Raw genomic sequence first — 22,128 nt, 5'->3', positions numbered from 1 at the left:
TCACAAGGGCTAAATAAACATTGCTTCTGCTCTTCATTTCAACCTCTCTGAAAATCAGGGCCAGAATGTTTCAAACACAAGGATACTCAAAAGAAGTGACTATGACACTGGGAATTTTAAATCCTGACACAAAATAAACACTTTGTCATAGGCATCAACCTCACAAAAAGTGAGTGGAACAATAACCGGGCAGTGAAATTATTGGAGGCAAAGGAAGGCACTGTAAAGATCTTGCACTGTGTATAATTCCAGTCAGTTGCCAAAATATGAGAGGTGACTTTTTCTGGAAACTGAGGGTAAATGCAGCAGCTAAGGCATGCTGTAACTGTGGAGCCAGGAATGTGCCATGTGTAACATGAGCTGAAGAAATCAGAAAGCAGAGGAAGAACAGCAAAAAGTGAGAGCACAGCCCTTGTTCCATGATGCATTTCCTTTGGTGATGATGCTTGTTGGAGAAAGTCCATCCATGCCCCACTGGTCATTCCTGCCTAGGTGCTCCTGTTCAGTATCCACCCACTTATTCCAAGACAGCCTGGGGGCTGTGCTGTGAGCTGCCTCATGGAACCCATCCAAAAAAGAAAGTAAATTGCAGAGGGCTCCTACTACTGCAAGGTTGAAGAGCTGTGACATGAAGGCAGGAATGAATGGGAAGGGAAGGAAATTGGCGATCCAGCTTCGGTACCAAGGAAGATCTATGGAATTACACTGGGTAAGAGCTGCCTCATGAAAGAGCTCCTTCGATTCTGTATGGATTGGAAAATGGGAAACTGCAAGTAAGGAAACTGTCTTCTACTTTCTTTAAGGAAACATGACCTTGTGTACTTCGCTTTCAGCTAGACATAGGTGCAGTGAGGAAAGAAAAATGACAAAATTCTTCTAGACAGTGGCTTCATGCACCATTATGTTCCAACACAATTTGTTTCTGCAATTGATCCTAGGCAAAAGATCCCAAGCCATAAGTGCCACAATGAAAGACATACCAACATGGTGAGAATTAGTTAAAAATTTTATTCAATGTGCCAGGTGCTTTCAAAACACAGTAAAGAAGAAAGCTACAGGTATTTTAAAAGTTTTGAAATAATCTGGAATTTGAAAATACTTATACTCAAAATGGAGGTGCTAATCCTCACCTTCCAAATGTACAAAACCATAATGTTAACTTATGTGAAAATATTTTATAAATACCCTTTAAAAAAGTCCAGTAGAACAAATATGCATTATTCCTTTCTCAGGATGCTATTTCTGCATTAGTGAAAACGAATTTTTTTTCGCAGCACAGGTATTAAAAGCAAAAGAAGCATGTGTAATTAAAATGTTTGCTTTTTTTTAATCTGCTTTTTAACTGAAGTTAACTGGTACTCACCACCTACCCTAGGATACATAAAAAATTCTGTTACTTCTGTGTGCAACTGAAAAAGAGGGAATTTTCTCCCAAACTCCTGGAGAAGATCAAATGATGCTCTAATCAAATATGCTGGACAGACACCTTTCTTATGTAGCAGTGCACAGAAATCTCAGAAACAGAACATATGAAATGGAACACATTTATCCCCAAAAGGATGAAAGCAATTCAATAGCCACCCACAGATCAAAACACCTGCCAGACAGCAAAAGACTCAGAAGCAAACAAAAATCTATCACCATGCCCTGAATCGTACACAACTCCCTGAATTTCAGCAGCACTAAGGATTTTCAGTCATGCTCCCATTCTGGCCTCCACTGCATCCAATGTCAGACAAATCCTGGTCTTCCTACGACTAGAAATCTGAAAAGTGACGCAGTGCATACTCACATTGATACCATCCCAGGAGAAATCCGTCCGTGTTTGCTAAAGAAAGCAAAGAAAGGCACCACATCAGTGTAACAAAGTGCAAGCAGCCATGCAACTCCAGTAGTTGCCATAATCAACAGGCACTACTTTCTCCAGTATGTTGTAAAAAACTTGTGTCTTTCTGGAGATGGTTTCAGTGCCTGCTGGTGAGTATGGTGCCTGTAGGTGTCATGGTGTTTGAAGGTAAAATAGGAATGGGGTGATGGAGTAGCAAAGAGAAAAGCAGCTTTTCCCAAGGCTCTCCTCCTAAGTTTGGGTTGCACCACTTAGAGGTTAACACCAGGAGGAGCTACACCACCTTTGTATTTTGAGTGTCCCACAGCAAGCAACTCAATTCTGCTGAAATTATTTTCTCCTTCAGTGTTTTGGTTTGTCCATTCTGACTCACTCACCCCTTGCACACCAGAAACATTTCCCACATCAGCCATCACAGAACCAATTCAGAGTGTGTTTCCTTCAGCTGGGAGGACTCACATCTCAACATCTTGGGTCTGGGGATGGAGACTCTCAGGAAAATTTAGATGACTCATATTACACCTATGGTATCCATTCATATAAATCAAAATGTCCCCTGAGGTGTGGTTTATGCTCACTGACTTTTAGATCTGCTTTGATTTGACTGAATTCTCCATACAAGATTGGGCCTAACAATTTCTGCCAGGACTCCACGAAACTCTAATTGTCTTGAAGTTACTTTCCAAGCCAGCAAGGTACACAAACAAAATAAAAATACCTATATATATAGACCTATTTACATTTTTCAAGGTTTTGCAGACAGTATGTTATTTGTTAAGCTTATTTGTGAACATTATTTGTGTTTCTTCAACTGTTATGCATTTAAAGTAGATTTTACCTTTCTATTAATCATTATTGCATACTCAAAACCTTACAAAGCTGAAAATTCAGGTATCTAAGAATGCAGAAGCTGCAATAATTCAATGAACCAGCCCTTAAAATACTGCATGGTAAGTCAATTGTCTGTGAGTTACTAGTGAATGCATCTCTAAAATTCAAAATGCAGACAAACGTGTTTCTTTGAAAGATTTAATGGCTGTGCTGCAGAAGCTGTGACAGACAGTGCTGGACATTCCAATGTGAACCCCTTTTTCAAGGAATGCAGGCTTGTCAGAACTGTCACTGTTTTCCTTATGTTGCATTCCACTCCCACCATGACTAGTTAAAAAGCACTTTCATCTGTAAATTCTTACTCACTATGGATCTTGTGAAGGGAGTGACTCAGTTCTATTCAGAGCAAGCCAAACCACCCAGGTATGATCCCCAGGAGCTCACTGGCATTCCAGTCCTCTCACAGATGATGTCTCAGTGATTCACAACATCCATTTCTGAACTCAGAATTCAAACTTGCTCATCCCCTTGGCTAAGCAGCCCTGGGCCAGGCACTCACCTCAGTGGAAGGTCGATGGAAGCTGCTGCCATGCAGTGAACTCGTGCTGTCCATATTGATTTGGTCCACATCTTTCAGTCCCTTCCAGTCTACTGCAATCACCTCGTTTCCTGTGGGAACACACCTGGTCAGGCTTCTGAATGCCACTACAATTTCTTCTATCAGCCTTAAGCCAACTCAGCTAAGCAAGCAGGAGAATCACAGAGTTTAAGGCCACAACAGACTTAGACCAGATATTCCATTTTTAATCAGACCACTTGTACCTCATCAACTACTGTATTTCTCACATACCTCCATATGAAGACTAGTCACTTGTGTTTTTCTCAAGCATGATGTATGCTTGGCTAAAGTACAGATTCATTCAGTCATCCAGTCATGATGTGTGACTGAGAAAGGGCCAATTCCTTTAACATCCCCTTTCAGTATTAAACCATCATCCCTTACAAAGGGATTCCACCGTTATGGTTTGAACTGGTTGGACATCAGCTTATAGCTGCTGGAGCCTTTGCTTTGCCATCCTCAGCAAGAAAAAAGACCTTTTTAATACCTGCCATTACTTTTCAAATTTTAAATACCAGTAATATAAAATACAAGTGATAAAATTTTATTAAGATTAAAAAAATAAATATAATTAAATTTTAAAAGTGAAACTAAATGCTAAGAAGCACATGTAAGTAGTCAGCCAGGTAACCAGGACTGCTCTGTGCAGTCAACAATTTACTGTGTCTTCAGCCTGTGCGCCATCCTCAAACTCTGGTTAAAGTTTGTCATGGAGAAACAATTGTACTGTCCTTAAACCTGAGCCTCCTAGAATCTGTCAAGAAATATAGCTGTCAAAATAATCATCTATTCCTGGGATCAATTCAGCAAGGTCTAGTCAGTTTGGATTAAATGTGAATGGTTCTACTTTCATGATCTTCTACCTTTTTTTTTCCTCTTTATAGCAAATTTCTCCTCCACAGACATATGCAAAGAAATCCCCTTGCTCGTTCTAGCAGCTCTGGCACATTTGTAGAGTGCTCATCACTGCACTTCCCCAGTACAAATCTTCTGACAGGTGAGAGATGCTGCACTCTCTGCAGCCCACCCCACACAAGCCTGTAGGAGCCATGGAGGCACTTAAGGGTGGGAAACCTGAGGCATTCATCAGCTAGAATTCCAAATGCAAAAAAAACTGATTTTTGTCCCCTAAAAAGGCTAAACATGGCAATATGAAACACATTAGAAAGACAATGCTATTTGAATATTGTGGTGTCCACCAGACCTTCACATCTCAAATTTCTGCTGTGCAGGAAGATCCATTTCTGAGAGAACCACGGGATACTTTTTCTTTCACATCCAAAGTACGTTTCTGTTCCTCAGGATCATTAGAACCAAGTGCTTTAATAGCATCCCCCATATGCTTCCAATTAGGCTGAGTAAAGCTGCTGTTCTCAGAGTTGCAGTTCCTTGCAACTCAGGGAACTGAAAAGAAAAAGGATTCCTGTACTGCACGCCACAAAGGTGAGCACAGAGGTCAGACACAGCCAGACCTCCGGAGGAGGCAGGACATGGCTATGATGAGCATGACAAACATCACCTTTCAGGGCTGTGGTCCTCTTAACTGCTGTTCCTGACAAGCACGTGCATGTATTGGGTCTCACTGAGCAAGAGGAGCAAGGCTTAATGGGCCACTTGTGAGTTGCCTGTTGCCACCATGGCTGGGTACCTCTTAAATCTGGGGTCCAAGTAAACCTTCTATGGCTAGAGGTCCCTCTGGCAAAGGGAAGTGCCAGCAGGAGCTGTGAAAGCCCAGCTGACAGTCCCAGACACATCAGCTGTAAGGTCTGGCTTAGAATGAAACACACTTGTACTCAGTTCCCCAGAACAGGGAAGAAGGAGGGAGCACTATGAGGAAGTGCAAATCTAGAGAGGAAGGAGTGGAGGAGTTGACTGATCAGGGTGAACTGAGGGTCCAGCAGAGGTCAGTGATGAAACTGGTGCAAAGAGCAGAGCAGGAGCCTGGAAAATATTCATAGAACCACACAATGGTTTGGGTTGGAAGAGACCTTAAAAATCATCTAGCTTCACCTTCCTGCCATGGACAAGGACACCTTCCACTAGAGCAGGCTGCTCAGAGCTCATCCAGGCTGATCCTGAACACTACCAGGGATGATCCTGAACACTGCCAGGGATGGGGCACCCACAGCTTCCCTGGGCACCCTGTGCCAGTGCCTCATTACCCTCACAGTAAAGAATTTCTTCTTATTATCGAATTTAAACCAACCCTCTTCCATTCTGAAGACACTTCCCCTGGCACTACCCCTCCATGCCCTCAGAAAATGTCCCTCTCCAGCTTTCAGGCCCCATTTTAGTACTGGAAGGTGCTACAAGGTCACCCAGGAGCTTTCTCTTGTCCAGACTGAATATTAATACTATTCTGGCAGATGGTAGCATCAAATGGTTAAAGAACATCAAACAATTACTAGTCTCAAAGTCCACACCTGTTCTGTAACAGCAGAACTAAAGACCTACAGAATTTATTTACTACTGTTTCTTTCCAGTTGAAACAGCTCATCTACCTAGTTCAGGGGAAAAGAATGAGTAATATGTGATATTGCACGCTCTATAAAAACAATGATTTTTGAAAATAAATTCTTGGTCTGAACAGTTTCACAGGTACTAAGAGAGAAATGTATTGAGAGAAAAGAACTCTAACATCTCTTAAACGGTTTTAAATGCAGTCATATCTACTGAAAAGCATGAGAAGAAAATGTCTGTGTTCTAACTGATGTTGGGCCTGGGGCAACATTACTTTCTCTTATTGAAAGTTGGATAAAGGTTAGTGGCTTTTTTTCTCTCCTGCTAGAAAGAGCAAGAGCAACATTAACCCATGTTAGACCAAGACATGAAAAAAACAAGTTCTGCTCTCACAGATGGAAGGAAAGAAACATGGAAAATCAGAAGAAAAAAAAGCAAGGAGAGTGAAGTGGGAAAACAGAAACTGAAAGCAGTGCTTTGTAAATTAGTATTCTTTTTATCCAGTCTCTTGTCAACCTCTTTCTCCCTGCAATGAGTACAGAGTTTTTTTTCTTCTGTAATGGTATGTTTCTTCTCCAATATAATTTCCCTTATCCATCTTCCATTACAGCTTTCTGCTAATCATCATGACTATTCCATTTGTAATTCTATGATCAATCACCTCTTACAGAATAGCATTTGCTCTTCTCCATATAGAGCTGATAAGAATTTTTAAATGAGTGGGTCATAAAGCTAATTTCAAAGTGGGATTTTTACAAACGTGCCATCAAATTTCTCATTTCACTGTTCTGAAATGAGGTGATGAAAGTCAAAAGATCACTGGGTTTCTGATTTCCCTGTCATTGTTTCTGTATGGTGTGTATAGAAAGGATATACATACATATATATATATATATATATAAAGGATTCATTTTCACTGAACTTTTAAAAGGCATCTTCATTTTATTTAAAAATTTATTATTTGGTTTGGGGCTTTTTAACATCATAGATTTCATGCTTGTTTTGGAAGATTCAGTGGATGGCTGAAGAAAAAGTAGGAAGCTGATTACATGAAACAGTGAGGGAAAATGAAAGCTGTCGAAATACATTAAGCCACATTATTTCAGATCATGGCTGCTTTGTATTTTTTAACACAAATTAGATAAAAACAAAGTCTGCAAAAACACAAGAAAACGATGTCTCCACTACAACTGATGTAACATTCCAACTCAAGTCATTTAAGCCTTTGGGGGAAAATATCATCCCTCCTTCTCTTACAGTACTGCTAAGGTAAAAGTCAAGATTTATTTTTAAGTCAAGCCTTTCTAAATAATAAATAAGAAAAACTTTTAAAGAGGAAAAAATGTGGGGGAAAGAAAATATAATTTTCCCCACTTCTTGCTTTATTTTGGGTCTTTGAGCATCATAACTTTGGACTCTCAGGAGTTAGGGAATGTGTGTAGTAAGCATTCCCAAGCAAAATGACCATTTTGATGTATGCACTGGAAAAATAAAAAAACAACAACTGGATGACTGCACCTCACCTTGCTGACCTATTATTACTTTTTTACTGTTTCTGTAGCTTGTTTTGCCACATACCTTGATTTAGCATAGAGACACTAAGTTTTTTAGTTGGACATATTTTCAGTTTCTTTGCATTTCTGTTACCATAAAAAATTCACCTTGTTTTGAATTACTCAAAACTTAATCTAAACAAGACCCTTCTCCTCGGGTCTCTTCTTGACATTTTCTCAATTGCTGTTTCCACTGTGCACTAATTGATTCCATATTTGGTACCTGTGCCTGCATTTTGTTCATTTACCAAGGTCCATGCTTGAATCAGGCTTCTGCATCTATGACTTTAATCTGCATCTACAGCCTTTAATAATCTATTGTTTTGCAACTTCTGTGCTGGATGTTAAACATCATCTCCAATTTGTCTTCTCTATTTTGTGCTGCACCAAACAGAGGAACAGAGTTTGAGAGTCTTAAATTTCGTTTTTCCCTTCCAAACATCATGCTGGTGAAGATCCACACCATATACCAAATAAGCATTTGTGTTATTTGCTTTCTGATGTGTCACGCCAATTAACACAAGAAACATTTTAATAAAGCAGTGACTTTCCAGCACTGCTATTATCCCCTGTCAGCACACTTTCTTCTGTTTCTCAAATGTTACTTTCCAGCAGAGAGTAGAAACCTTGTCATTTGATATTGGTAGCCAACGTTAATGTTGGTAAAGACTAATATTTAGAGTAAATGGTTCAATTATTCTTTTCCATTCCCTTTTTCTCCCCCGAACAACTAAGAAAACAACAAATGTAATTGCAGTAATTATGATCAGTCTTCAAATTGTTCTTTCCCTGATACCAATTTTCATGATACTCGTGGGAGTGTGTATCTTTGTCAAACACAACATCATCATGTCTTGTCAAACGTGGTGGAAATTAAAGCAGCTAAAGCTGCTGGGAAGGACTGACAGATGGGTGGCTAGAATAACCATAGAAACCTTCTCCCTCCCTGCCTGCTTTACACAAAGCCAATCAAAGCTATCCTAAAGGTCACCGAGGAAAGGAATAAACCTCTGTCACCAAGCTGTCCCTGAGGTGAACCCCTGAAGGAAGCACTCAAATCCTCTCAAGTGAAGCTGAGAAATCCATCAACCCAAGTTATTCACCTAACTCTGTAAGAATTCCAGCTTGTACTGCATAAGGAGGCATAAAAATTAGTTATCTGCTGATGGCAGCTACCAACAGGGTCAATTGTGGAAGAGAAACAGAAAAAAACCCTCTGTTTTTTGTGGAGACAGAGCAGAACAGTTTGGTGCTCATCAAGGCACAGAAATGTCTTAGTCTCCACAAACAGATGTCTTTCAAATTTCTGACAAAATTGGAAACACCTACAGCTCTGACATGTCTGTAAGATTAGGAATCAGACGGGCAGTTCTCAGGATCCTTGCTTTGAATTTGGATAATTTGAGTACTTTTCCAGGCCTCTCCCTGCATGTGGGTCCCTTTTCAGAGCTGGTTAGGAGATAGAATTAATGCACAAAGCCCTAACACCTACATTTTTCTTCTTGACTGGAAACACTGTCAAACCAATACTAAAGGCTACTGCATCTCTTTAAGTAAAAGATCATCAAGTGATGCCAGCAGGCAATCTCATGCACTGCTCTCCATACCTGTTTAAATTTTAATCCCTCCGTAGCCAGCACGTCACGTGGGCGCTGTCCTGGAGCACAGCAACGCTGCTGGATGTGCCACCCTCGTGCTGTGGTTTCACCCTTAGCAGTGGGGAAGAAGAGCCAGCCCCAGTGCTCCTCAAGGGTCAACCAGCAGATCACAATGCACCTTTCTCACCTCGGGGATGCTCCTGGTCCCCTCCGTGGAATGGGCAAAACAAGAGCCTGCTCCAAACACCAGCACACAATTTCTCCTCACCTGCCCTGCCTCAGCTGTGGGGTATCACCCTGGCAGCCCCAGGGTTTACAACCAGTGGCTGCACCTTCTCCACCACAGCCATCACACATTTGGTCACAAAGCATCTGGTTTGGGGACAGCAGCAGTGGCCAGAGCCAGACAGGAGGCACTGAGGCTGCTGACTCCCTGTCACCACTCCCCTCCAAGAAACAACATGCATACCTCTGTCTTCTCCTCATCCTTTGTCACTATATTTTCCTCCACATCCAGCAAAGGATAAAGATTCTCCTTAGCCTTCCTTTGGCTGCTTATGCATTTATAGAAACATTTTTAGAAACATTTTTATTGCCTTTTATGGCAGTGGCCAGGCTAAATTCTGGTTGGTCTTTGGCCTTTGTAATTTTCTCTCTGCACAACCTCACAACATCCTTGTAGTCTTCCTGAATGGCTGCCCCTTCTTCCAAAGGTGAAACACTCTCTTAATTCCCTGAGTTTCAGACTAAGCTCTCTGTTCATCCAGGCTGGTCTTTTTCCCCACTAGCTCATCTTTCAGCACATGGGGAGTGCCTGCTTCTTCACCTTCAGAATAAGCTCTGGAGGCATGTCCAGCCCTCCTGGACTCCTCTGCCCTTCAGGACTGCCTCTCAAGGGACTCTGTGAAACAGTCCCCTGAACAACCCAAAGTCTGACCTCTCTAAGCCCAAGGTGGCAGCTCTGCTGACCCCCCTTGTAATGCTCTGAGAATCAAAAACTCTCTTGTTTTGTGATGGCCATGCCCAAGACAGCCTCCAACCACCACATCACCCACAAGTCCTTCTCTGTTCACAAACAACAGGTCCAGCAGGTGCCTTCCCTGGCTGGCTCACCTACCAGCTGTGTCAGGAAATTCTTACACACACACTCCAGGAAAATCCTGGTCTGCTTCCTCTCTGCTGTATTGTATTTCCAGCAGATATCTGGTAAGAAAAAAAGCAGCCACCAGGGCTTCATGTGTCCTCACCAGACAGAGCTCCACAGCTCCCTAAGCAAGTGGGGAAAATGACAAAGAGCTGCTGGTGCAGAGACTGCAGGGGCTGAGCTCAGCAGGCAGAGCTGCAGGCACTGAATGCCCAGCCCTGCACCTGCTCAGGTAAGGCCACACCTCACCTTCACAAACACCATCACACCGACCCCTAACCCCACCCCACGGTTTTCCCCTCTGTCCCTGAGGGCATCCACACCTACACAGGGGGTACTTGCTGTTCAAGAGGCCCCTCTGATCTCCAAGGGCTGCCCCACCTCAAGGGAACAGTCATCACTCTTTGCCAGGCATACACATCATTTGTTCAGCCTCCACCTCAAACCCAAGCACAGGATTAACATCCCCTTAGACCCATGACACATGGTTGTAGGACCACTCATTGTCAGAAAAGAATGAAGAACCCTGGTGGCCAGTTTCTACTTTGAGCTAATTCAATGGACCGTTGGGAACATCAGCTGGAAAAATCCTTCCTCAAGCAGAAGGCACAAGTTTCTTCAGAGGACTCCCCAAGTCATGCCTTTTCTGCAGTCACAGGGAGACTGAAAAAGGCACACCACACATGCCAACCTTCTGTCTCCTCCTGAACTTATTGCTTTGATTCTGGCTGCACTTCCCATATCTTTACTTGTACAGTTTCTATCCCAAGATCCACTAAATTCTGGGTCCTCTTTATCAACTATCCTGTTTCTCACCAAGCTGGATATGCCCACCTCCAGGAGGAGGAAATCCCAAGATCCCAGCAACTAACAGTGCTATTTCTATTCCTGTGCTCTGGGCAGGGCATCACTAGGCAGCATCTACCAGTTCCTGGATATCATGGAAATACAGGGGTGCTCTACTCACTGCTCCCCCTTGGTTCCCTCTTGGTTTCCCTCAGGTTTTAGCCTGTTAGCCTGTTCTCTTTTCTTATTGCTTTCTTTTTCCCACCCCCCACTCCTCAGTGGTTGGGGTTTTTTTCCTCTCTGGTTTCGTTTCTTCATCCTCTTCTTCTTTTGGGAAGTGGTGGGAAAGGAGGTATTTAGTATTTGTTTGGGATGGGTATCAGCTTGTCCTTAAAGTGGGAATAAATGTGTAAGAAAGACAGGGAACAATTCAAACAGGGGAAACAGCAGCAATATTTTCCCAGAACATTTGTTCTAACCTGTCACAATTTACACCTCAAGAAGTTCCCAAGACAGGCATTGCCTCTGTATTTAGTCATCTTTAAAGGATTCATCTGTTCACTTCTAAAATTAAAAAAAAAAATTTAGTACCCGTAGCATCCTATGTCAAATACTTCCACAATTGAATTCTGTGTCACATGAGGAAGTGCTGACTTTTATTTGCTTTAAACTTGCCATTTGCTAGTTTCATTTGATGTTTAGACTCTGTTTTAAAATTGATAATGGAACAGTCTTCCCTCCTCATTTTCTCCATGCTGCTCCTATCCTAGAGAAAATTCATGATTTTATGGGTATCTATCATATCCTTAACCATCTAATTTCCATACCTGAGAAATCCCTGTTTAAATGGCTCCTTTCATATTAGCCACACGATACCTTTGATTGTCTTTGCTGCTCTTTTCTGAATCTTTTCCAGTTTGATTATGGCCTTTCTGAAATGGGAATAGACCATTAGGGTCAACATACTATAAAATATCAAAATAAGGGAACCATTTGGACAGATGCACAGTATGCTGCTGTTTCTCATTTTATTCTCTTATTCTTTTCCTAATTGCTAACATTTCATTGGCATTTTTAGTGGTACTAAACATTAAGCCACACATTATAACTGCAAGATCTCATTCCTGCATGGTAATAGTAAACTCAGAACCTCCATCATTGCAAATGTAACTCTAGAATTGCTTTGCCTGTGTGCTTCGTTTTACTTTTATCCACATCAAATTTCACCCATAATTTACATCATTTGATATTGTGAAATCAAATGACCTAGTAATTCAATATTGTGAAATCCTTTTTCAAATCACTCCATGCAGTTTTTTGCCTGCTCCCCCAAACAATTACTTTATTATCATACTTTGTTACCTCATTATGTACCCCTCCCACTTCTTCATGTCATTTATGGATATGCACAAATCTGAAAAAAATATCCCTGTGAAAAACTGACATTTCATGCTAATCCTTTTTTCCTATCTTTACCCAGCCACTTAAGGAACTTCTCTGATTCAACAGCAGATTAATGTCTTTTAACAGCCTGGGGTGAGTGACCTTTACAAAAGTGCTTTGCAAATCCAAGCAGACTATTGCCACTGGACCTCCTTTGTCAGTATTGCTTGTTGATCCCTTCCAAGACTTATAAATTGTGATATCCACTAACAACAGTAGGGTTAACTCTTTCTCAGTACATCTTATCTGTCCATGCATGCACTAATTCTGTTCTTCAGAGTAATGTTTATTAGCTTGCCTCCTAGGCATATCTTGTTTACCAGCCTGTAGTTTTCCAGATCTCAAAATCATTTTAAAAGCTGGCATCATCATCTACCTTCCAATCTTGTACCAAAGCAACTGGAAAGCATTACAGATAACAATCTGCAGTTCAGCTCTTTCAGCCCCAAACTTCTCCAGAAGTCTTGCATGAATATCAGCTGACCATTTTTTTGTCTACTTGCTCCACAGCCTCACTGAGGCTTTGATTTGAAGCTGATCTGATGCATCCCCAAGAAGGGAAAGTTCCACAGGATAAAATTGCACAACTTCTTCCACAATGAACAGATACAAAATTGCTGGGCTCTTGAGGCTGGGGGCAGAGGGTGGTGATTTTCTGCTACGGTCTGAATCTCTCTGAGTCACCTGATGCCTCTTTAGTAGTAACACCATGCACTAAGTCCTCCTAATCATTGCAAAAGGCAAGTTATTTGCCTTGTACAGGCTCTTTGAATACTCCTGAAGTAAACATTTAATCTGCAGCCTGCCTTCACAGCCCCTTTGATCTTCCTCTGGCTGTCACAGCTTTCTGTCACCATCCTGGACAGTACTATAAACCCTAAAACTCTTTTTCCCATGTGGATTGTCAATCCATGTGCTCACCACTTGGGTCACCAAACTATTTTCTCCAGTGCATTTTAGAAATTTTGAACTGAAACTTTCCCCATGAGCCATGTCTGATCAGCATCTGCAAATGCAATCACACTCATTCCAGGATGTAAAAATCATGTTTCATTTAAAAGTATGGTATACTCATAGACTTGGGAACATGTAGCTTAAACTCAGGGAAACATCCTGACCATCTAATCTGACCTCCTTAAAATAAGAGAGGCTAAATGTACTCCCTTTGTTAATTATACTTTTTGTTGCTGTGCTTGAACTAGAGCATTTTTTAAAATCTTGATTTCATTGTGTTCATGTGACAGAGGACTCAGTATAACTCTCAGCAAATCACCCCAATAGTTCTGTATTTTTACTGTTTGATTTTTATCTCATTTCCAAACTGAATGTATCTGCCAGCCTTCTATCACATCTTAACAGTTTTCTACTAGGTTGAAGAGTCAGATGACTTTGAGGTGGTTTTTTTCTTCAGTCAAACACTTAAAGACTGTCATCAAGTCACTTCTGTAAGTTTTTTATTCACGCTTCTGTGTTTATTTTCTTGTCATATTTCAGTTCTGCAGTATTTCTCAAAGTGATAATAATAGAATTAGACAAAGTAGATGAAAAATAATTTTTCACAAGTGCCAAATGCACATAAAATTTTTGTTTTTCTCTCCTCCTATTCAATATTCAAGATCAAAGAACCACATCAGCTTCCTTGGCTGCATAATCTCAGTAGTAGCTGTTGATCTACTGATTACCAGTTCCAGTATCTACAAGCTTATTTAGCGTGACTGCTTTCTAACATAGAGTTCTGGTCCCATAAATATGATTCACATTCTACTATCAGATATATGAATTCATATTTGGTTAGACTGAAGCACAAACTGTCTGTCAGTCCTTAAAATCAATCAAACTGTTCTGTATCAGTGATTTATCCCTGTCATTTGTTACTTTCATTTTCAGCAGTTCTTCCAGTCATTCCAGATATTACCAAGTTTATCAGTATTTTAGATCTCCCTGAGGATTTTGAGCAGTAGGTTAAAATCACACAGTACTTGGCAAAATTAGAGCCACAGGTTTTTCAACAACGATTCTTTCCTTGTTACTATTTTGCTGTCTATTGAATTTAGATGCACTTAAAATGTACTGTAGTCATATACTGACTAACTAAGAATCATGTGGTGCTAAGCTGATTGCTAGCTGATTAGAGGTTGTATCTTTTACCAATCTCATATTTTTCTTCCATTACCACGATTGTAGGTAAATGTACTTCTATCAGAGAAGTACTTGGCTGCAGGGAGTCTCATAAAGTCATGAAATTAAGTTAGCTTGACAGGCTCTGCTTCGTGTAAGCCCATTCTTACCAATATACTGGCCTTCTAATATTTTATTGGAAATTTTAACAATTTGATAAAATTAAATATAGAGGTTATCTCACAATACCTTTCAAGTTGTGCTAACACCTCAGCTTTTCACTTGAGACCCTCTTCACTATTTCAAGACCTTATAAAACAAAGCTTTGACTTTTTATCCAAGCACTTAAAAACTCATGAGTGTGAATTATGTTGAATTGGTTGTTTTAAGTATCAGTCTAAAATCTTGGTTGTTTGCTGCTGGAGAGCATAACCTTATTAAATGAGCTAAAAACTACTTTTTCTACTTTCCCTCAAGAAGACAGGCCTAAAACATTTATTGATTAGCTCACTTCTTCTACTTCAATACACATCAGTCTATAGAATTAAGACTCCCAGCTCTATCATGCCAATGAATTCATTACTTCCATTTTTTCATCAACTCCTTTGTAACTTCTCTCCTAATTCTTTCAATAATACTGTCCATAAGAGTTCACAAAGTCAGTATGCTCCTCCTCAGTTCTACTCCTCAAATCACATCTGTTGCATTGTACACACACAAGAAGTCTTACGTCCATCAGCAACATGCCAAAGACTGTTTTCTGTTACTGACACACTTACCTTGTGCACATTTTTTAAGGATTGTTTCCTTATAATGCCAGGCTTATGCAATCATGCTTTTTGCCAGCTTCTCCCCACCACAACTTTGAAACCACCCCCTTATTTCAGAAACCCTGAGGAGAGAGGGAGGTCTCAGAGATCACCTGTTTGTACACCCTTCAGGACAGCTGGCTGCTAGGTCTGGGAGATGGTCTCTGTCAGAATCCTACTGGCAGAAACAAGCTCTCATCCCTGAGCTCTTTACTTGAGTTTCTAAAAGTGATCAGATTGAGAACTGCTCGAAAGAGGAAAAGCCAGACTGAAAAGAAATACAAGCAGTGAAGTGAGACCAACCACAAAGCAATCTGATTGGAAGGTGTCCCTTTGTCCCTCTGTCCTGTTTGTCTCTATCTCAAGTCAGTGAGGAACAAGATACCCAGATGCCCCCTTTCATGTATTTCCACTCTTTTACTTACAACTTCTACACAGAGCTCTGTGCTCCTTTCCCTTCCACCTGTGTGGAATCAAAATATCCCCACTTTGATGACTCAGTTTTCTTCTGCATTACCATTTCCTTTCTGAGGCTTCTCCCCCTCTCTATTCCTTTTCACCGACTCACTCAGATGTTGAAGGTGAAGGAGGGAGGAGCTGGACACCTTACTACATACTTGATATGTGTGAGGTATGGAGAGGGTGGATGTCTCACTTTTTTCAGGCTCCAAGTGTGTAGACCACACTTGCCATTCCAGATCTCACTTCACACACCTCCAGCCCTGCGGGGGGGATAAGTAAAGAGCAAAATGCAGAGGATGTTCACTGCTTGCTCCAGCTGCTTTACCCCTCTCTCTCCTGTCAGCCTCCTACCCTGCTCCCACTCTGCTGAATCTAAAGTGGCTGGATTAGGAGTGGGTGGTCTTTGGCTCCATCTCTCCTGCTGCGGGTGCTAATGAGCATTTGCACTTAGCATAGATCATCCAGGGGGAACGCAACATATGAAGTACATACTCCTGCCTCTGGCAGGACACTAACCATCCCCTGTGAAGGGGAACCCAGCAAGCCAGGTACCTGGCTTTGGCAGATCACATCTGACCCAGAGACTGCAGAATGAAGAGCACTGCCTTTCCCAGTCTGCATGGCCAGTGACTGATGCTCGGTGCACCAGCCCAGCTGCCGCTCGGGCTGTTTCCTAAAAAACTGCCAGACCAAAACCACATGGAGGGGACTCAGCTGGCAGCTGGGGTTATCATGGTGAGTTCTCACACATGGCACTCTCAGCAGTTAAAGGACAGTAGAGATGTGGGAAACACATAGGAGTGTACTAATGACATGTAGAAGACCTGGGGTCCTCTGGCAGAGCAAGCCTAAAGCAGTGGGTCTAACCTGATCAGAGAGACAACCACTGCAGGGTTTAGATCCTAAGCACAGGATCACAGGATAACTGGGTTGGAAAGTGCCTCCTGAGGTGCAAACTCCAGTCCAAAGCAGAGTCAGCTATGAGGTTAGACCAGATTACTCAGGGCTTTATCCAGTCTGGTCCTGAAAACCTCAAAGAATTTACACTGAACAACCTCTCTGGGAAATCCCTTACAGTGCTTGACACTTCTCACAGTCAAAAAGTTTTCCTGACACTCAGTGTTAGCAACTCTAGTTTCTCTTCTCTCACACTCCAAAAGTACTATTAGTTTGTAATGCCTTGAAATATTTTCCCACCATTTTACATCACATTTACAAAACATGTTTGCTGCAGGCTTATGTGCAAAGACGTGCCAGAAATCAGAAAAATCACTGGAAAAAAAAGAGACAGCAATCTTGAGCTTAACAGGCTTGAGCTTTCTACTAATTTAAATCCATTCAAGGAACTAAGAGAAACCTTGCCACACTAATCAGAACAGCCAGTGTTAGGAGATGTCTAAGCTGCAGTCAAAGGTACACTTGCAATGCATTCAGACATCCATGCAGACCTAAAACCCTAAACTTTGCTAACTCTGTTACTGTCAACAATCCAGCTGATCTTTGGCATTTAGCTGGTTGGCACTCAAATATCTACAAGTTCCTAGCTGGATTTTACAGCCTTAACTGTCCAGCAACCTCAGTGAAAATTCTCCTGTACATTCCCTGAATCTGAGACCCAGCTATGATGAGAGTTGCTAGGCAGCTCTCTAGGAACTGATGGGGTATCACCAACACACAGACATGGCTTGTAGCCATGACCAGAGGAAGAAGCCACCTCCAGTTCTCATTGTGTAACTTGCTATATGCCATGTTACACAAAGCATATGTATGACATTGAGATGTGACTGTGGAGAAGGTGATTGGATATCAGATTAGCCTTTTAAGATCACTTCTCAGCTTTTTTCATACCTTAGGAAATCATAATGTGATCATTGCCATTCTGGTGGCCTCTGTAAAATTTAAAGATGCTTTATGACTCTATTTCAAATTATCACATATGGAGCTGTTCTGTTATGATCCTCTCAATTACTTTTCCCCAAGGAGAAATAACCAGAAAACTCATATTTAGGAAAGAAAATGAAAAGTTGCACATCACTAAACATGTGCAAACTATGACATCTAACTAGATCATAGTAAAACATCCCTGCGGGAGATGAAGAAATCATGTGGCTTGCTTAAAATTGGAATGGAAAAAGGCCTGGAGCAAGCTCAGGGCACAATCCTGCACTGGCCCTTGTGTGGTGAATAAACTAAATGTGACTGATTATGAGCTTTCTATCACTAATTGAAACCTCTCGAATTCTGCGTTCCAAATCTGCTCCATGCAAATTCCAAGGTAAAACCAACACAAGCATAGCACTCCTTTCTCTAGGACCTACCTGGTCTTGGAAAGGCAACACAGAGCATGCATACTGAACTAATTCTACAAAAATCTAACCAGATACATTTGGAAGAGAGAACACAAAGCTCTGCTCATGCTGGGATGTTAGTTTCCAACCACATCCTAGAGCTCAGACTAGTACTTCAAAGCACTGATTTCCCAAAATATGTCTGAAAAATCCTCTCAGTAACTCCAGGAAGGCTGAAGCCAAAAATCTAGGCTGCCAAGGAAGAATTGCTCTGAACAGAATTCCTGAGGTGGAGTAGTCCAAATAAAACTCAAGGACCCCACCTTCACTTAATCCACCCTCTAGGACTGACAAGAGAATAGGCCCCTCCTAAAGCAAAGCAGTGTAAAAGTTTCACAAGAAGCAGGCATCAGGCAGTATTACTACATCCATATCTGACTCCCACAGAGACCAGAATCATAGCTGTGCAATCCCCCTTAGCACAAGCCTTTGTGCAAGAAAAGCACAAGAAAAACTCCTCAGTTAACTGTATAAATAGGTCCCTAAAGTCCACTGAGCTATCACCATCAAGAATGATCGTACATCACACCAACCAAAAATCACTACTGTACGAGAAGCCAAACATCTGTACCATTAGAGTCTGTGTTGAAGGACTGCAATTTGCAGGCAAAGTGAATTTTCAGCTGTCATTATCCCATTGACATAGCATAGATACTATTTTCTGTGTTTGTCTATGCCCACACAACTGTATGACATTTATAAATATATATACATATACGAACATATATATAATCTTATCTGAGAATGACACTTGCAACAACTCAGTTATACCAGGGAGTTTTTTTGTAACACAAATTCCAAGTCACAGATCATAAAAACGCTGCCATGCACAGGAAGAAACACCTGTAGTTTGTATTACAGCTTAACCACATTTTGGAGTGGAGAGTGGATGTTACTAAATGCATGTTTGTTCTTTATTTCAACAGCACTGTGGGAAGAGAGACCAAGAATTAACACTGCCAGTTCAGACACACATCGATAAAAGGCGTATCAATAATTCCCCAGCTAACAGGATAATGATGTCCTCGGCAGTGTGGGTGTGCAGAGGATAGGGGCAAGGCAGGAGATGGAGGCAACACATGTCCTGCTGTAGGGACAGTGATCCAGGTGAGCTTGAGGAATCTCAAGGGAAATATTGCAGTGACCTTTGCCATGTAGATTTCTCTAGGTCACAAGGACATTCGAGACTGCTAAGAGGCATAGGCTAGATAGGGGAATTAATTCCCAAGGCAGAAACTGGATTCTGTAGTTTAAAGTTTGCTGCTGCAGGAGTAGATGGTTCCCTGCTAGTACTCACATGGGGCTTTCCCACTGAGACAAGAAGTGTCACAGCACCAGGCTTTGACACAGTACCTCAGATTTACCCTGGGGTGACACAGTCCCCCAGCATCCGGGGCAGTGGTGTAATTCTGATGTCTTCAGAGGTCTCCTTTTCCCACAGATGTCCCTCTTGGGAGGGACAGAGTGGCCCGGCTTGGGAGACAGATGTACTGCCAAATGAACTCTGTTTTGCTGTCAGAGATTCTTTTAGCATATTGAATTATATATCTCCATGTAACTGACAGAGCTGTACCTGTGCTTTGCACAGAAAAAAAAAAATTCCTGAAGGGAAGAAAGTGTGCCCAGAATGCTGTGTTTACCTGTAGACACCTGTGCTTAAAAATCAAGGGACCTCTTGGTCTCTGCATGTGTGTAGGAGGGGAGAGATGGGTTACACAGTCCGAAGGCTTGGGATCTTTTGGTTAAAAATGTGCATGGCGTGGCCCAGTGGAAGGATGCGATCCCGCCCCGTGTCCCCTCGCAATGGCTCTGCGAGAGCGAAGGGATTCAGCTCTCTTTGCTCTTCTCCATTGAAGTCTACGCAGGGGGAAGGGGGAGGCAAGAAGACGTGCAGATCACGCAACGTTATGCATCCTCGGATAACAATAAACCCTTCCCGAGCAAAGGAGGCAGCGGCCGCCCGATCCCGGTTCGGGAGGCACGGCACGGCACGGCACGGCACGCCCCGCACCCACCCCCTTCTCCGGAGGCGCCGCACTGACCCACATGTGCGGCGACCTTTCGTCACGGGTGACACGGGCAGACGACCCCCGGCCCCGGGCTCTCCCCGCCGCCCCGCCGCCAGCACCTAGGCCAGCGGCTCCGCGGAGCCCCGGGCGCCGGGAGACCGAGCCGGGCAGGGGTCGCACGCAGCTAATGGCGCTGCACGGGCGGCGGGAGCGGCTGCGGGGGGGACCCGCCACCAGCCGTACCGGGGCTGCCGTGCCGGGGCTGCCGTGCCGGTGCCCGGGCGGGGGCCGCGGCTGCCCGAGCATCCTCTGGCGCCGTCCCCGCCAACGCCTTACCCACGGTGCGGGATCCGATGCAGCCCATCACTCCGGCGGGGCTCCGGGGAGAGGCGGCAGCCTCAGCAGCGAGTAGGCGGAGAAGGCAGGGAGCGGCGGAGGTCGGCAAGGAGCCGGTCCCTTCAGCGGGAAGCGCCGGGGTGGCCCAGCGGGGAGCGGCGCGGGGTCATGGCCAGGTAGGAGCGCGGCGTGCCCCCGCCGGGGCGAGGCGGGCGGGCGGGCGCGGAGCCCGCGGGCCAGGCTGGCATCTGCCCCCGCCGCGCCCCGCGCTTCTTCCGCGCCCCGCGCCGCTCCCGGCCGCCGCCGCGTCCCCGCCGGTGCCGCCGCCGAGCCCCCGCCGCCCGCCCGCCCCCCGCTCCGGCTCCCCGACGGGGGGCGGGCTGAGATTGGGTAAACAGCTCGGCCCGGCAGCGCCGCGCCGATTGGCTGCCGCCCTCCGCGGCCCGGGGAGGGGAGGCAGCGCCGGGCGGGCCGGGCCGCCCCTCGGGCCGCGGGAGCCGGGACGGGCCGGCGGCGGGGCGAGGCGAGGGAGCCCGGCGGGCGGGACGGGACAGGTGCGGGGTGCGCACGGAGCGCGGCGGCACCGGCGGGGCCCCTCCGGCCGCCGGGGAGCGGGGCGGGGCGGGGCGGACACAGGTGAGCGGCGGGCGGTGCCGCAGGCCGGAGCGGAGGGGGAGGCGGTGGGCAGCGGGCGCGTCCCCATGAGAGTAAAGCGAGGGGGGACACGGGGAGGTGGGTGAGCGGCGGGCGCGCCTCCATGAGGAGAAGCAGTAGCAGCGAGGGGCGCTGGGGATGGATGGATGGATGGATGGATGGATGGATGGATGGATGGATGGATGGATGGATGGATGGATGGATGGATGGATGGATGGATGGATGGAGGCGGGGCGGGCGCGGTTTCCCGGTAACTACACTTGCGGACCGACTCAGTTACCGGCAGCCCCCCAGCGGCCGCGCCGCGCCTCCCCCGGGGCGCGCCCGGCGCGCTCCCGCGCGGCTGAGCCGGCCCGGCGCGGCGCGGTACCGGCGCGGTGCGGTACCGGCGCGGTGCCGGTGTCGGTGCCCGTGCGGTCCCGCCGCAGCCCTGCCCGCGGGGACTGCGGAGCTGCCGGGGCAGGCGGAGCCGCCCCAGCTGCCATCCGGCGGGGGGACGGCGCTTCCCCGCGGTGCGATCTGCCCCCGGGGCTGCGGGGCTCCGGCGTGCGGCCCCTGCCCCGCAGAGCCGTGGAGGAAGCGAGTCCAGCCTTGAGGATGGTCGCCTTTCCCACGTCCTCCCCGCTAACACGGCAGTGAGGAGGGATCTCTGCAGATGGAGAAGGTGTGGTTAGGTCAGCTCCCGTCACAGCCCAAATTCTCACCTGATGGCACCAGCAACAGGCAGTGTCCTCCTGGCCCGCTTCCCCAGCACCGCGGACTCTCTCGAGTCTCGTCCTTCCACCTCCACTCTCTGAAATGCTCACAGTTTCTCCCTGGCTCTCTGTGTCTCCTTCGCCCAAAAAGTCTCTCTGATCTCGCCAGCATCCTTCCACTCATCTCTAGTAATGGCAAATTGAATTTTGCTGATCCCATATGAGCCATTTTGATCTCATCCTCGTGCTTGGAAAATTCAGTTTTTGTCAGCATTAATGAGAAGTCAATCAAGACAGCAGTACCAAAGAATAGGTAAGTTCATTCATTTTTCCATTCGCAACCTACAGTCAGCCTAAGGAAAAAAGGAAGGGAAAGAAGGACTTCAGACAGGATATACTTTGCCTGACCTTCTGAAA

At 44.7% G+C, this 22,128-nt stretch overlaps 1 protein-coding gene across 2 annotated transcripts in view; it reads right to left on the bottom strand.

Moving 5' to 3' along the window:
• The window catches only part of FAM131B (family with sequence similarity 131 member B), a 31,494-nt gene extending 10,841 nt beyond the window's left edge, over positions 1-20,653 (bottom strand). The window contains exons 1-3 of one of the 2 annotated variants that reach the window (XM_056504689.1): positions 20,363-20,653; positions 3,237-3,346; positions 1,793-1,828 (exon numbers count right to left, since the gene is read on the bottom strand). In XM_056504689.1, the coding sequence (XP_056360664.1) occupies positions 1,793-1,828; positions 3,237-3,346; positions 20,363-20,390 (174 nt within the window). In that variant the 5' untranslated portion in view covers positions 20,391-20,653. Of the gene's footprint in view, positions 1-1,792; positions 1,829-3,236; positions 3,347-20,362 lie in introns of those variants that run through there. The other variant, XM_056504698.1, reaches the window with a different exon arrangement.
• Between the last annotated feature and the right edge of the window lie 1,475 nt (positions 20,654-22,128).

Source organism: Oenanthe melanoleuca, chromosome 1 (genome assembly GCF_029582105.1).
Source record: "Oenanthe melanoleuca isolate GR-GAL-2019-014 chromosome 1, OMel1.0, whole genome shotgun sequence".
Classification (NCBI taxonomy): Eukaryota; Metazoa; Chordata; class Aves; order Passeriformes; family Muscicapidae; genus Oenanthe; species Oenanthe melanoleuca.
The sequence above is the reverse complement of the archived record's forward strand: the minus strand, read 5'-3'. Positions and strand labels throughout refer to the sequence as shown.